At 36.6% G+C, this 14,428-nt stretch overlaps 1 protein-coding gene across 1 annotated transcript in view; it reads right to left on the reverse strand.

The window, feature by feature from the left end:
- Positions 1 to 14,428, reverse strand: part of adgrv1 (adhesion G protein-coupled receptor V1) — a 697,787-nt gene that overhangs the window by 642,600 nt on the left and 40,759 nt on the right. Inside the window, exon 2 of the mRNA XM_051930189.1 lies at positions 1,405 to 1,589. Within this exon, the coding sequence (XP_051786149.1) occupies positions 1,405 to 1,589 (185 nt within the window). The remainder of the gene's footprint in view (positions 1 to 1,404; positions 1,590 to 14,428) is intronic.

The following is a 14,428-nucleotide window of genomic DNA, read 5'->3' on the forward strand; positions in this document are numbered from 1 at the left end:
ACACTAGGGACAATTTAGAATCGCCAATGCACCTAACCTGCACATCTTTGGACTGTGGGAGGAAACCGGAATACCCGGAGGAAACCCACGCAGACACAGGGCTAACATGCAAACTCCACGCAGGGAGGACCCAGGAAGCGAACCCGGGTCTCCTAACTGCGAGGCAGCAGTGCTACCCACTGCGCCACCGTGCCACCCTTATACTTTTATGTAAATTCATATAAACTAGGTTGATCCTATTCAAATATTCAGTTTTGATTAATTTAAATTGAAGTTCAGGCATACTTATCTATGTATCAAACTATCATAATCCAGTTAATGGACATGGGGCCAGCAACAATGGACATAAGGACATAATACCAGTCCATCATAAGCTACATTCATGCACATGACTACAACCTCTGTCTATATATACTGTATCTCAGAGGTTTAAACTGTCAGTTTCAACTGTAAGGAATGTAATCAGGAAATGGAAGGCCACAGGCACAGTTGCTGTTAAACCCAGGTCTGGCAGGCCAAGAAAAATACAGGAGCGGCATATCCACAGGATTGTGAGAATGGTTACAGACAACCCACAGATCACCTCCAAAGACCTGCAGGAACATCTTGCTGCAGATGGTGTATCTGTACATCGTTCTACAATTCAGCGCAATTTGCACAAAGAATATCTGTATGGCAGGGTGATGAGAGAGAAGCCCTTTCTGCACTCACGCCACAAACAGTCGCTTGTTGTATGTAAATGCTCATTTAGACAAGTCAGATTCATTTTGGAACAAAGTGCTTTGGACTGATGAGACAAAAAAGTTGTTATTTGGTCATAACAAAAAGTGCTTTGCGTGGCGGAAGAAGAACACCGCATTCCAAGAAAAACACCTGCTACCTACTGTCAAATTTGATGGAGGTTCCATCATGCTGTTGGGCTGTGTGGCTAGTTCAGGGACTGGGACCCTTGTTAAAGTCGAGGGTCGGATGAATTCAACCCAATATCAACAAATTCTTCACGATAATGTTCAAGCATCAGTCACAAAGTTGAAGTTACACAGGGGTTGGATGTTCCAACAAGATAATGACCCAAAACACAGTTTGAAATCTACAAAGGCATTCATGCAGAGGGAGAAGTACTGAACTGCAGTACTTTCACCAAAAGATGTAAAATGATCAGAGAGCCCAGTAAGAAAATTAATATTGATCAAAAGTGTGTTTAATATGTTCCACTTATAATATTTGGTTAGAATATAAAGAGCTGGTATTCAGTTTCTTTCCCTTCTCTAGAAAGAAAGAAAGAAAGAAAGAAAGAAAGAAAGAAAGAAAGAAAGAAAGAAAGAAAGAAAGAAAGAAAGAAAGAAAGAAAGAAAGAAAGAAAGAAAGAAAGAAAGATTTAGTAGTGAAATTTAAAACACTTACCAGAACCAGAGCATCGATTGTTACAGGATCCCCAGTCCTTATGATGATTAGGCGAACCACGGATGTGCTGCTTTCCTCCACTACAAATGTTGTTTCTCCAAAGAACATCAGTTCTGTGTCCCCAGTGACAAGAGTGATGGATAGGGCAAAAAGGAGCTCAGATAATAAGAAGACAGGGGGCATTCCTGTATTAAGACAGATACACAGGACCAAAGTAAGTCATCTCTCCTTTGAACCCCAACAAACAAGAATATTATGCAAATTAAAGTACTGACTACAAATTTTTTAAAACAAGAAAATAAGAAAATTAATGTGTTATGTAATGTGTAAACCTATGAATTTCCAGTTGATCCCAAAATTGAGAAAGCAATCCTTGGCTTGTCTCTGCAGTTACACGGCATCTTCTGTGACATGCAGGTCACTTTTCCTGCTCCTTGGAATCGAAACAGTAAATCACATGATGTACAGGTCCATAAAAGTAGAAGTGCAAAGTAATTGAACTTATGTAGAAAAATATGAAAGATGGCTTGGTGGCACTTGTAATTAAATGTCTACTCAGAATTTCTGTTACACTAAGAACACCCTCACTGCTGCATTATCTAAAGATTACAATGATTCAGTATTTCAGCACAGATTTTAAATCTCCACTAGGCACTTCTTTAAGATATTTCATGTTTAAGATATATGAGCTACATTTAGCCTTCACATCCATAATAAATAAATAATAAGACATGAATCTTTTCATCACTCGAGTTGGAATCAGCTGTTTATAAAAGAACTTTCACCATATTACAGTATATTGTAAAATGGTATTAAAAACATATTTTATGGTGACTACTGGTACATGTGATTACATTCTATTATCACTGTATTTTTTATATCTCTTACTGTTACAAATATATGTAATAAACAAAATTGTGATAACAAAACTCTTCAATAAAATGGCTAGAAATTAAAAAATGCTCTAACTTTCATACCAGATAACCAAGTCTCTGAAAGCACCAGAATGTTATGTCATGTCTACATTTTCTTACTTCTTAATTCTGATATTTGCTGTGAAGATGGGAATGCTGCAACATAATCCCTAAATCATTTCCAGCATTAGAACAATCAGTCAATGTTCTTTTTACATGTATGAAGTATATTGCACAAGTTGACGCAATATTATGTTCTGACCAAATTTAAAATTGTCTAATCTTGTTGCCTCTTTAATTTTGGTTTTCCAATTCTGTGAATTCACAAGTTTACACAATATATCAAAATTACCATTACTATTATAAATCGGAACAAATAAGGGTCCAAGAATGGATCACTGAGGAGTTTCTTTGATGATGATGTCCAATCTGAAAAACTCTATTTTTTAATTGTTTATGTTTTTCAAATTGCCCCAACTAACTTATAATCTATTTATTTCTCTGAAATATTTACCAGAAGAAAAAAAAAATCAAAGGTGCATAGTTTAGTTGCTTCAAGTTTTCCTTAACTGATGGACTCTCATGGGAAGTGACTTGTTTAGGATGTTTTGGGGTCTGGAGTGACAGCTTTGTTGTTAACAGTTCCGGGCTTTATTAACTAGGATACACTTTGAATTTTCTACAACTACTACATATATAAAACACAGATATGCATCACATATTGTAATGGAGGAAGAGTGTTTTGATCTATTCAAGCTGAGCCAGAATTAGGGGAGGACCACAGACAATGACAATGTGTTCCCAGAGCTGCAGGGTGGCTGTACCCTTCTCCAGCTTGATCTATATAGGTTTGGTGGTTCATGTGCGTGGACCTGTCAGGGAACTCTGGGCCTCAGGGTCCCTAAGAAGCTCTCTTTGACCCAAAATGCTTCCAAGTTATGCTCTTTGTTTGCTAGAAGTACTCCAAGACTGGGGGTTTATAAGAAGATGTTGTGCGAATTTGGAGTCAGGAGAGTTGGTGTAAGGAATAGAAAGTACAGACTCCGATTTACAAGGACAATAAATGGGTTATATGGGATGGAATTGTCTAATAAAGACATTACTTCTTGACAAAGAAAGGATTTGTGCAGTTCTGCTTTGAGATAGAGAGTTATGTGAGATCATCCTGCCTTGTCGTAATGTAGATATAATGTTTCTTTTATGTAAAAGTGAACTTGTAGGAAAACAATACACACATTCTACAGGAAACGTGTAAAAAGTATTATATGGAATATTTTATTAATACTTTGCCAGATAGGATTCACAGTTACTAATTTGTTACCTGATATGGCCCGGTGTTTAAAAATTATTATACTATGCAAAGTTGTTTTAAGATCAGGTGTTAATGCTATAATAACATGAGTACAAAAATGGTGTATTTCACATTATAAAAAGTCTAGTAACAGAAATTTCTCAGGGGAATAACAGTTGGAAGAAAAATTCATTTCCTTGAGAATGGCTGCCTTGCTCCAATTTAGAAGTCACTAAATGCTATCCAAATTGGATTAAGTGTTGCCTACTGTGTGAGAAGAAAGAGACAGATCAAAAGCTTAAGATCTTTAAGGTCAGACTTGCTATTTGTAAGAAACTGTGTTTTCATTTTCTCACAGAGATTCAACAAAACAATCAGAACTGAAAGTTCTCAAAAAAGCAAAATTAAATGTGCCATATGACTTCATAAATATTGTCAAGTAAAATTCTGTGCACATTTTTATGTAAGAGAGCAGGTTCCAATAACCTTTTTTTTTGCATTGTACTTTTTAATATTCTATGAAATTTGTTTAGTAATGCTGCATTTTCAAAATATAATTAAGAATTAAGATGATTTGAATCCAGACATTTTGTAGAAGTAATGCTTCCCCTATAAACAATCATCAAAATTGATCAAATGAAATATAAAATTTAAAATGTTTTATGATTTACAGGGTATCATTTAGATTAAGTCTTAGAGCCAAACGTTCATGTCTCCATGATATGCAATGTCTTTAAAAAAGTATTCACCCCTTGGATGTTTTCACATGTTATTGTTACTGTATGTAACATTGAATCACAGTGGATTTAATTTATCTTTTTTAATGCTGATCAACGAAAAAGACACTTTAGTGTCAAAGTGAAAGCAAATCTTTGCAAAGTGCTCTAAATTAATTACAAATAAAAAAACAAAATAACTGATTGCTTAGATATTCACATAGGTGTTAAGCCAATTGCTTTCAAAATTCACAAAATTAGTTAAATGGAGATTGCCTGTCTCTAGGCACGGGGTTCAACTGATTGTAGTACAAATGCACCTACATGTGGAAGATCTTGTTTGTTCTAATTTAGGAAATTACTCTTAACTTTACCAGGAATTATAATTTATCATGAGCTGTCTAAACTCTCAAGGATTGCCAGAAGATGACGTTTAGGCAGAGATCAGCATATACATCTTGGGAAAGGCGGAACGATTTACAAACATTGGACAACAATTAGCTCATAAAAAGATATCAATTTGCCATAGATATACAGTAATAATATTTGCAACAAACCTTGCACATTATCAATTGATCCATGCACTGTTAGCTAAAATAAAAGAGTTGATATAGCTTGTGGGCCACAGAGAAAATGTAGCTTTGAAATAGCAATGATTTGGGTATATTTCCACAAACCATTTCTTGAATTTTGCACCGAGATTTAAAAGCCTTTACAGGGCAAGAGGTAATATAAAAATGTATACATTTCCCTACGACTCCATGTATGAGAATGTTAAAGCAATGCTGCATTCATGCAAATCAGCACACAAGTTAAAATCATTGCCTCAAGTGTGGGTCAGCATACATATGTGAATCATAAGCGATAATATGGTATCATCAGACAGGTAGGTGGTCATGGATGCAAACTGTACTGCATAGCTAACATATTACCCAGGTGATAAGCAGGGCTGGATGTGTGAAATGTCCCACAGGCCTACTGAATTCTGCATTCCATGGACCCCTGTAATATTCATGTTACTTTTTATAGGTGAATGCTCCAGGGGATTTGGATAAATTGAGCCTCGTTGAAGATAAGGTGGGATCACAGAAAAAGACACAGCACGCAACTCTCGAAGATGATCAGGAAAACTGGAAGAGTGAATGCACTGTCAGTAACAGTGCAGGAATAGCTGTGGATAGTCTAAGTAACTGTTAGATAACAAGCCATTTCCCATAGCCATAACAGCAGGAAGGTAATTCTTCCAAAATACTGTTGTGGATCATTCATTGTTCATTAAACATGCCCGTTATCAGGCTTAACTCTCAATCAGTATGTGCATCTCAGTCTTTCCATCTTGGTGTTTGTTACTGTATTATTCTTGACGGTGTCGAGAAGTGGCTAGAATTACATGCAGCTTAGCACAATATCCTACCTTGTTATGTTTTCCTTCTTCTTCCACTACATTGAATATTACTATTATTATTTTTGTAATGAAGCCTTAGTGTTAATATCAAAAAAAATCCAAGTATCATCATGAGCACTATTTTGTAGCATGGGGTGCCATAAAACCAAGACATCATTTATTCTCAAATGTGGACTTCTACTCCTTGCTGACAGTAGAAATAAATACTTCTCATGTTCTACTCTGAGGTAGGAAAAATTCTTATACTAGTCAAACACTGAGACACTTGATAAATACAGGTACAGATCTCAATTCAAGTGAGAATTTGTGGCTGCACTTGAAAAAGACTCACAATCTTCATACAAGCTGGCGGACCCATCCAAAAAGACTCAAGGCTATCATAGCTGACAAAGAAGAAGTTACTAAATACTGAGTAAATACTTATGCAATCTATTATTTTGCCGTTTATATTTGTCATTACTTTAGGTCACTTTGAAGAGATCTGATCTTTGATCTTTGTTTTTTTATCAGTGTCAAAATTTCCAAAATATTTTTCTATGATTCAATATTGTATATCAATAAAATGTGAAAGTGTCCAAAGGGTGAATACTTTTTCTGGACACTGTATATGTATGCAATAATGTGAACAGAGTAGATAGTATAAAAGATTATGCTTCTGAGACCTTTCTTACCAGAAATTCACAGTAATTGAATTACTTTAGTCCAGATGTCTAATCCCACAGAAAACCCAGATATTACAAAGTACTAAATCCCTCTTTCACTTTTAAGACATTCAGTATGCCTCATAAATGGGATCCAAACTGCATGAGTTCCACTTACAAGTGAGTGGATGATTAAAATAGCCTACATAATTATAAGAATTACTTAAAAACTCATTTTAAAGCCACAAACTGAATTTGCCATAGTATTCTCATTATAAATACAAACATTGAGAATTCCGGAGGTTTTAAATTAACCTAAATTTTGTTTGGTGGTGTACAATCTAATAAAAAACACATTTTAATCACAATGCTACCATATTTGGTTTAAAGAGATGAGAAGTCTGTATAAACTGCATATTCAGTACCATCCCAGCTCCAAAACAAAGACAAAAACTTCACTTTCTTTCATTTAGCATGAAAACTCTGTATCTTTTTTAAGGCTTGATGCCAAGACAGACACTGAAAAGCTTTTGGTTACAGTTCTTTGCCACTGCCTACACTAAGGTCATAAAGAGAGATTTCAGCCTCTCCCAATATGTAGTAGAGGCTCTTCTGGAACTGAGAGTTGAAGTCATCATGATCAGATCTAGGCATTGCCTAATCTTTGCCAAAACATGTACTGTAGTTGGGTCTCCCAGGACTGACCATTTGAGCCAGCTAAGCAACATGTGCTGATCAATTAACAGCTCTGAATGAGTCTTTTCTAGAGTGACCATAACATACAGCTTTATATCAGATGACAGAACAAATAAGGTGATAAATATTATCTTTTTATGAAGGTACACTTATAAGCAAACATGTGCTTAAACATCATGTGAGTTATGAGCAATCCATGACTAACAGAAAAAACCAATAGTAAGTCATTACTTCAGTACTTACAGAAATAAAATTTGTGGATATACCTAATCGCAGTAATATTACGCCTTTCAAATCAACAAACAAATGTACTTTAGCTTATTTATCACTTTTCTATGGTGACTCCCAACCCAATGTCCTTGGCAAAGTAAAAATGTATAGTATAAGTTTTCATGTATATTTTATTACAACTGAATAGGCAGTTTTCAGTTTCCAATCTTAAATTAAGTGACTCTACGTGCTACTTGATTTCAAGAATAGCTCAATCTCAGAAACACAGCATGTAACTTCCATTCATTATTTTTTAGAGAACACAGAGATGGATGTATCACAGCTTTCATAATACTTCACAAGGGTAGATGTTGAATAAGAAGTACACATCTGGGGGTCTATGTATTTGGAATTAAATTGTATTTTTTTAGTTTTTTTGGTGTATTATGCATTGGTATTCTTTTTATGAAAATCTGGGGTGGTGTGAACTTGTATTATCACTCACTAGCCATACACCTGCTGGAAATCACATAATCAGCTTTTCCTAATAATTTTATTTATTTGGAAAAATTGATATATTGTAACGACATTGACAATGTGCTTCAGCCTGAGGATGGCATCATCAATATGTCATCAGCAGTATGAGCTGGCATTCCAGCATTCAAATGAACAGGTCCAGGTCCAGTGCCAGGTGCAGGGGTGCCTATAAAACCAGCAAGCCTGCCAAAGTCACAAATGAATTCCAACTAGTGCAAACTTCCATAAAAGATTAATATAAAAGAACAAGAATCCACTGGCTGGTGATCACTGGCACAATATGTTTGCTACTCATATAACCCACGACAGATATAACTGAACAATAAGGGACACAGACAAGTTTGAAGTAATTGTTGAACCGCAAATACCTCTTGCTTCCTTTAAAAGCAACTTTTATACCATCTTATATTTTTTATTAACATTACAAACCCACTTAATCTATTTCAGGGTCATGAGAGCCCAGAGACTATTCTGTAGTCTCAGGTATAAGGAAACTATCAACCTTGGAGAGGGCACCAGTCCATTGCAGGTCCCACTTACACACACCAACATATTTTCAGTTGTTATTTGCTGTTTTATTGGTGATGTCATTTCCTATGCTTTTTTTGCAAGTGTGCATTTTTTTTTTTTGGTTTATTTTTTGTGCATCTCTGATGTTTCAGTTTATCCAGTTATAAAAGCCTAAGATGCGTTTACTTTAGCGATTGCACTTTGAGAAAAAAGATAACACTAGCTACACAAAATCTAACTCCTGAAGCAATTTATATTGTTTATTATCTCTTTCATGCTTAAAATTTAAGAAATCTGCCCACATACCTTTGATTTGGGCTGTTTTGAAAGTTGGAATGCACTGACTTCTCACTACTCTCTTTCATTTATTCAATTTAACCCTGCACGATCACACAATTCAAACGATTGTACAATCACAATACCAGTACAGTCCAAAAAAATGAGTATCTGGGAAATGCAAAATGTAACCCCTAAGGTGTCTGCACTGCACTGCTAAAGTGGTGTATTATAGTGGCATTCATCTCTACTTACCCTTTACTTATTTTTTTCAGAGATAATTGTACTCGCCAGATTCATTGCTGGGTTGGTCTACTCTTGTACCTTAAGATTAATACACACATACATAGACATACACATACACACAGACCCTAAACACAAATGTACTGTATGAATGATGTATGCACAGCTTGTTATTCTGTAGCGCTTTAGCCCACACAAGTGCAATACTTTAACACACTGTTGACTATTGGATAGTGCTCTCATCCTCAGTCCATGAAAACCTTACAGTTCGGATCATATGGCACTTCCTTACTGCTCTAGGTGCTCTAAATATTTATCTTATTACTTCAATCACTTTAGATATAAAGACAAAGTATAGAAAATTAAAAACAACTTGGTATTTATTAAAGAACAATAATACCAGTAGAAGATAGTGTAAAAGAAAATGTAAACAGGAAAGTCTGGATATACTGTATATAGTCTTTAGAAAAAGCTTACTAAAGTGTCAAAGATGAATGTCCTTGGGCAGCTTTTAATCTAGCAATCAATATCATTCATGAGATGTTTTAGCTGACGATCTGATGAAAACGGTCACACGTCTCTCACCCTCTCTTGACGTTTTGACTCCTCCTGGCGTCGCTCTCTGGTCATTGCTATTTCTTCTTCCTACGCTACCCTGCCCTCTGTCCCACAAACAAGCTATATTTATTTTAAAGTTCACGTAAGAACATGTGATGCTGCACACATTTTATTGGTTGAACCACATATCTTCTTATATAATATGCTACCATGGTTGTCCGTTTGTTTGTCCAGGATTTTAAATCACCTGTAGCTCGTAAACCATTTGACCAATTGACCTGAAATTTGGTACACATATACTACATGACGTCTACTATCCGCTCTTGGGGCGAAGATTGACCTCCAAGGTTATTCCTCTTTTTATTTTTATTTTATTGTAGAATCAACTCTAAGCAGCGGCCAGCTGGGCGGCCATGTGGCGCATGTGTACAGGTGCTGTTCTCATTCCTACCACCTTCGCCGTCACTTCCCTTACCTCTTCATATATTAAATCAAACTTGAGGCAGATTGAAGGCTTAAGTGCCAGCTTAAGTTAAACATTAAAGAAAATGTACTAAGTAATTGCAACACAAACACGGACTTAATCAATTTTAATACGAAAAAATGCCAACAAAAGAAGAGAAGAAGTGGGCCGCTAGGGTGGAGAAAAGAAGAGCTGCTCAGGAAGCAGCAAGTGCATCAACCTCTGAGCAAACAAATGCTAAACATACAGAGAAAGAGTATGAAAACTACGAATGCTCAAGTCAAGTTTATTGACTGCACATTATCGTGCAGTGCGCCGTTACTAGTACAATATAATACTCTAAGCATTACACTGGGCATTCAAATGTTTTCAGGGGATTTTTAATCTAATGCAAAATCATAAACAAATCAAAAATGACTTTTATAATTATTTATTGATTGATAAACATCTTGGATGGGCCACATCTTTAACAGAATACAACAATCCATGCTAATGTTTCTTAAACCTGAAATAAGGTTCTCAATCCACCATTGACTTTCGGAACTCTTTCAGTTGATGCAGGATAGAATGAGGAAGCTCTAATTTGTTTCAAAATAGCTTATCTAAAAAAATTGAAGATTACAGATTGCTTAAAGGAAATTGTAAAAGATTAGAGCATAAGACCGGCATGAATTAAAGAAAGAAAAAACAATAAATGCTTCAACTACATTCACTAAATCATTCCTAGCTGAAGAAAGGTGACAAACACCAATGGGATGAAAAAAAATCCAAATAGTTGGATGAGTGTACAAATACAACACACAGAGCAAATTTAAAACTGCTACCCAATGTGCATGTGTTTTTGATGTTAAAAGAATATGAAAGTATCCAAAGGAAAAACCTACACAGATATGGAGAAATAGGTGCCATGTCAATATGAGAGTGATGAGGCATCGGATTCTAGCCAGGATACTGGGTCTATGTGGCAGAAGTGTGAACTGCTATGCCAATGTTGTTCTGAAAGTATTCATTATTTAAGTTCATTAACATTAAAATGTGTTTGTGAGCTGGGATTTGCATTCAAATGCTCTAGTTAAGTACATTAAACTGGATTGAGAAAAAGGCTGAATAATTTTAAGAAAAATGGCCTAAAGTAATATCCCATCACAGATAGTTTATGGTAATTGGAAGGCTAATTGTGTGTTGTGTCCCTTACGAATATTTTATTGTCACATTACGCATTCTTTGATACAAAGTACAAAGCTTTCTGCATAATTGTAAACTTTTGTAAGTGTTATGGGCCTTTTTCTTAAAATATTGCTCAACTTGCAAGCAAAACTAGAAGATGATTCAAGAGATGAGACACAGTCAAAAGTCAAAGCCATGTTCGAAAGCCAATAAGTCAAAATTATCTACCATTAAGTACAAAACTAAATCCTAAACTGAAGTAAGTAAACAAAGTACTAAAGTCTTTTTACTGGGAAATCACTAACAAACTATCAGGTGCTCACTCTTTCAAAGGTTTTATCCACAATCACACAACAGGTTGCAATGGTAAAATCATGCACCACACACTCCCAGCCAAAAATGGTCAAAAATAGCAACCATCACAAATAATTTTCCCTTGCAGATAACATGGTCTTGTTGGCTTCATCAGGCTTTGAACTCCAGTAAACATTGGGATAGTTTGCAACCAAGTGTGAAGCGGCAGGGATGAGAAGCACTTTTCAAATCTGAGGCCATTGTCCTCAGTAGGATAAACATGAACTGTCCTCTTCGAGTGGGAGGCGAGTTACTGCCTCAAGTGGAGGAATTTAAGTACCTCGAGATCATGTTTGTGAGTGAGGAGAAAAGTGAGGGTGAGATCAACAGACAGACTGGGGCAGCAAGTGTAGTTATGCTGTCACTATACTGATCTGTAGTGATGAAGAAGGAGCTGAGTCAGAAGATGAAGCTCTCGATTATAGGTTGATCTAAATCCTTAACCTAACCTATAGTCTTGAGCTTTGGTTAATGACCCAAAGAATGAGATCACAGGTATATGTGGCCGAATTAAGTTTTCTATACAGGGTGTCTGGGCTCTTGCATAGAGATAGGGTAAGAAGTGCAGACATCCGGTAGAGGCTCGGAGTAGAGCCTCTGACCCTCTGCATTGATAGGAACCAACTGAGGTGGTTGGAGCATCTGATACAGATGCCTTCTGAACACTTCTTTGCTGGGGTTTACAGATTTGACCAGCTGGGAGGAGACCCCTGGGAAGATCCAAGGCTTGCTGGGTGGATTATGTCTTCCAGATGACATAGGAAGGCCTTGGGATCCCACAATATGAGCTGGCAAGTGTACCTGGGGAAAAGGATGCATGGGTCTCAACACTAAGGCTAATGCCCCCATGACCAATTCAAAATAAAATAAAAACTGCTTGGTGGGTTCAGAATGGGTTGGGAGAAATCCTTAATAATATTGGACTTTTTTGCAATAAGAAAAACACTGCAATAAATATTCTTCTTGACTTCTACAGCACATAGTCTAAACCTTGAAAATGCTCATAAACAAATCATTTACAGAAAGAGAGTGACCACCATAGATATACCTGCATACAGTATGTTATCTAATGATGAGGAGGTGGAACATGGTTGGTAATGTCTCCAGTGAGTGACAGACAAGGAGAGAATGCTGTGTGTCTGAATACAACTGAAACATTCAAATGTAATGATTCCAAATTTACTTTCGTTATAATTCCTTTTACTCCTGTGTGATTGCTGAATTATGAACTATATAATACAAAATAAATCCCAAATCTACTGAGTAAGGTGATTTTGAGGTGTCTACCCATGTCTTTCAAGGATTATGGTCTATGTGTGCCACAGAACATCCTACAAGCCTACTGCAGTTGAATACTCTGAGTTAATAATGCTTTCTTGAATTTCATGAAAGTCTAAGTAGTACCATTAATAAAGGCTTGTGAATAAAGATCCATTCTTTTACATAGGCAAGAATGATAATTGGTCAGTTGGTTATAGAAATATTCTGTGTCTGTAAACAGAAGAATTGCCAATAAAAATCGTGTCACTAAAATAAAGTAAATATAAGTAAAACAGAAATATCTGTAATGCTAATGGTCTAATTTGCCCCATGCATATTTTCTATAGCAATGTTTAATGTTTGGAATTGCTGCAAAGCCAGTAGTAGCAGCAATAAGTGCAAGGCAGAAACTCAAACTGAATCAGTCCATATCACACAAGAGAAGCGTTAGCCATTTAAACTTCCATCCATCCATCCAGTTTCCAACCCGCTGAATCCAAACAGGGTCACGGGGTTCTGCTGGAGCCAATCCCAGCCAACACAGGGCACAAGGCAGGGAACCAATCCCGGGCAGGGTGCCAACCCACCGCAGGCCATTTAAACTTCATATACACAATTAGAATTACAGATTTTATTTTACATTTGATTTGGAAATTTATCTGCTCAATGTAAGTCAGCCATTGGCCTGATACTCAAATTGCAATGCACCCATGGCAAACACTATCAATATGGCAAGAGCTGGGTTCCGGCAGATTTACAAATAAGGTAATTTAATCCTCAGCCAGGTATAAAAAAACTAAAACCGTAAAGAAAGGCATGCAAATCATATTGCCTTCTCCTAATGTTAAAATATCATAAAATGTTTTCTCTTTTTTTAAAGGTCCAAGACACAATATTTTCTACAATGTGATCTGAAGTAAAAAGTACAACATTTGTCAAAAATACACTTGACCACACTAACTTAGGGGTTAGGAAATGTAGCTCTGAGCAGTATTAATTGAATCAGATGTCAGACTCCTGCATACAACAAGCTGACACCTGCCAGCAGATTTGAATAGTTTTCAAAGTCTCTCATTTCTCATAAAAATATGTTAATTTCTTTTCAACTGTAGTGGCAACACTATTGTGTTTAGTAGATTTTCAGCTGTAGCCGATTTTTGATGATACAATTAATTTTAGACAAAGCTGAAGTAAGACTGTAGCACAGCAGGCTAGTTAATGTGGTGACTCGAGGTAGAGCTGGACTAGGATCCTTTCCTACCTACCATGTTGACAGCTGCAAAGAGAAGGAGAAGATGCACCTAGCCCAGGAAGAAGTGAGGGCAGTAGTGGAGAAAGAGAGGTCCTGCAGAATGGTGGCAATGAAACAACTGTATGGCAAAGATGGAATAGCACCCTGTGGAGGAAGTTGACTTGGGAAGAGATGTAGAGAGCTGAACTTCAAAGGATTCAACTCCTAATCCAAGCAGTGAATGATGTACTCCCCAGTCTGTCTAACCACAATATAAGGGACAATGTGTAGAGACAACAGCTTGTCCACTACGGAACCTTGGAGCATGTTTTAAGCAGTTGCTACAATTACCGGTAGTGTCACGATCAAGTCTTGTAGGTCGTGACAGCAGCCATCAGCAAGAGGATTAAATGGAGCAAACAGATTTGTTCTTCTAAACAAGTCATTGCCTTCATTAAAGCTGGTGAGCTGGGAAAACCTGTAGGAGAAAGATCTGCTGTAATTTTGGCCTATGCAAGGGACTGGCAACTGAAGGTGGACCTGGAGGCAGCT

This window comes from Erpetoichthys calabaricus, chromosome 7 (assembly GCF_900747795.2).
Source record: "Erpetoichthys calabaricus chromosome 7, fErpCal1.3, whole genome shotgun sequence".
NCBI classification, from domain to species: Eukaryota; Metazoa; Chordata; class Cladistia; order Polypteriformes; family Polypteridae; genus Erpetoichthys; species Erpetoichthys calabaricus.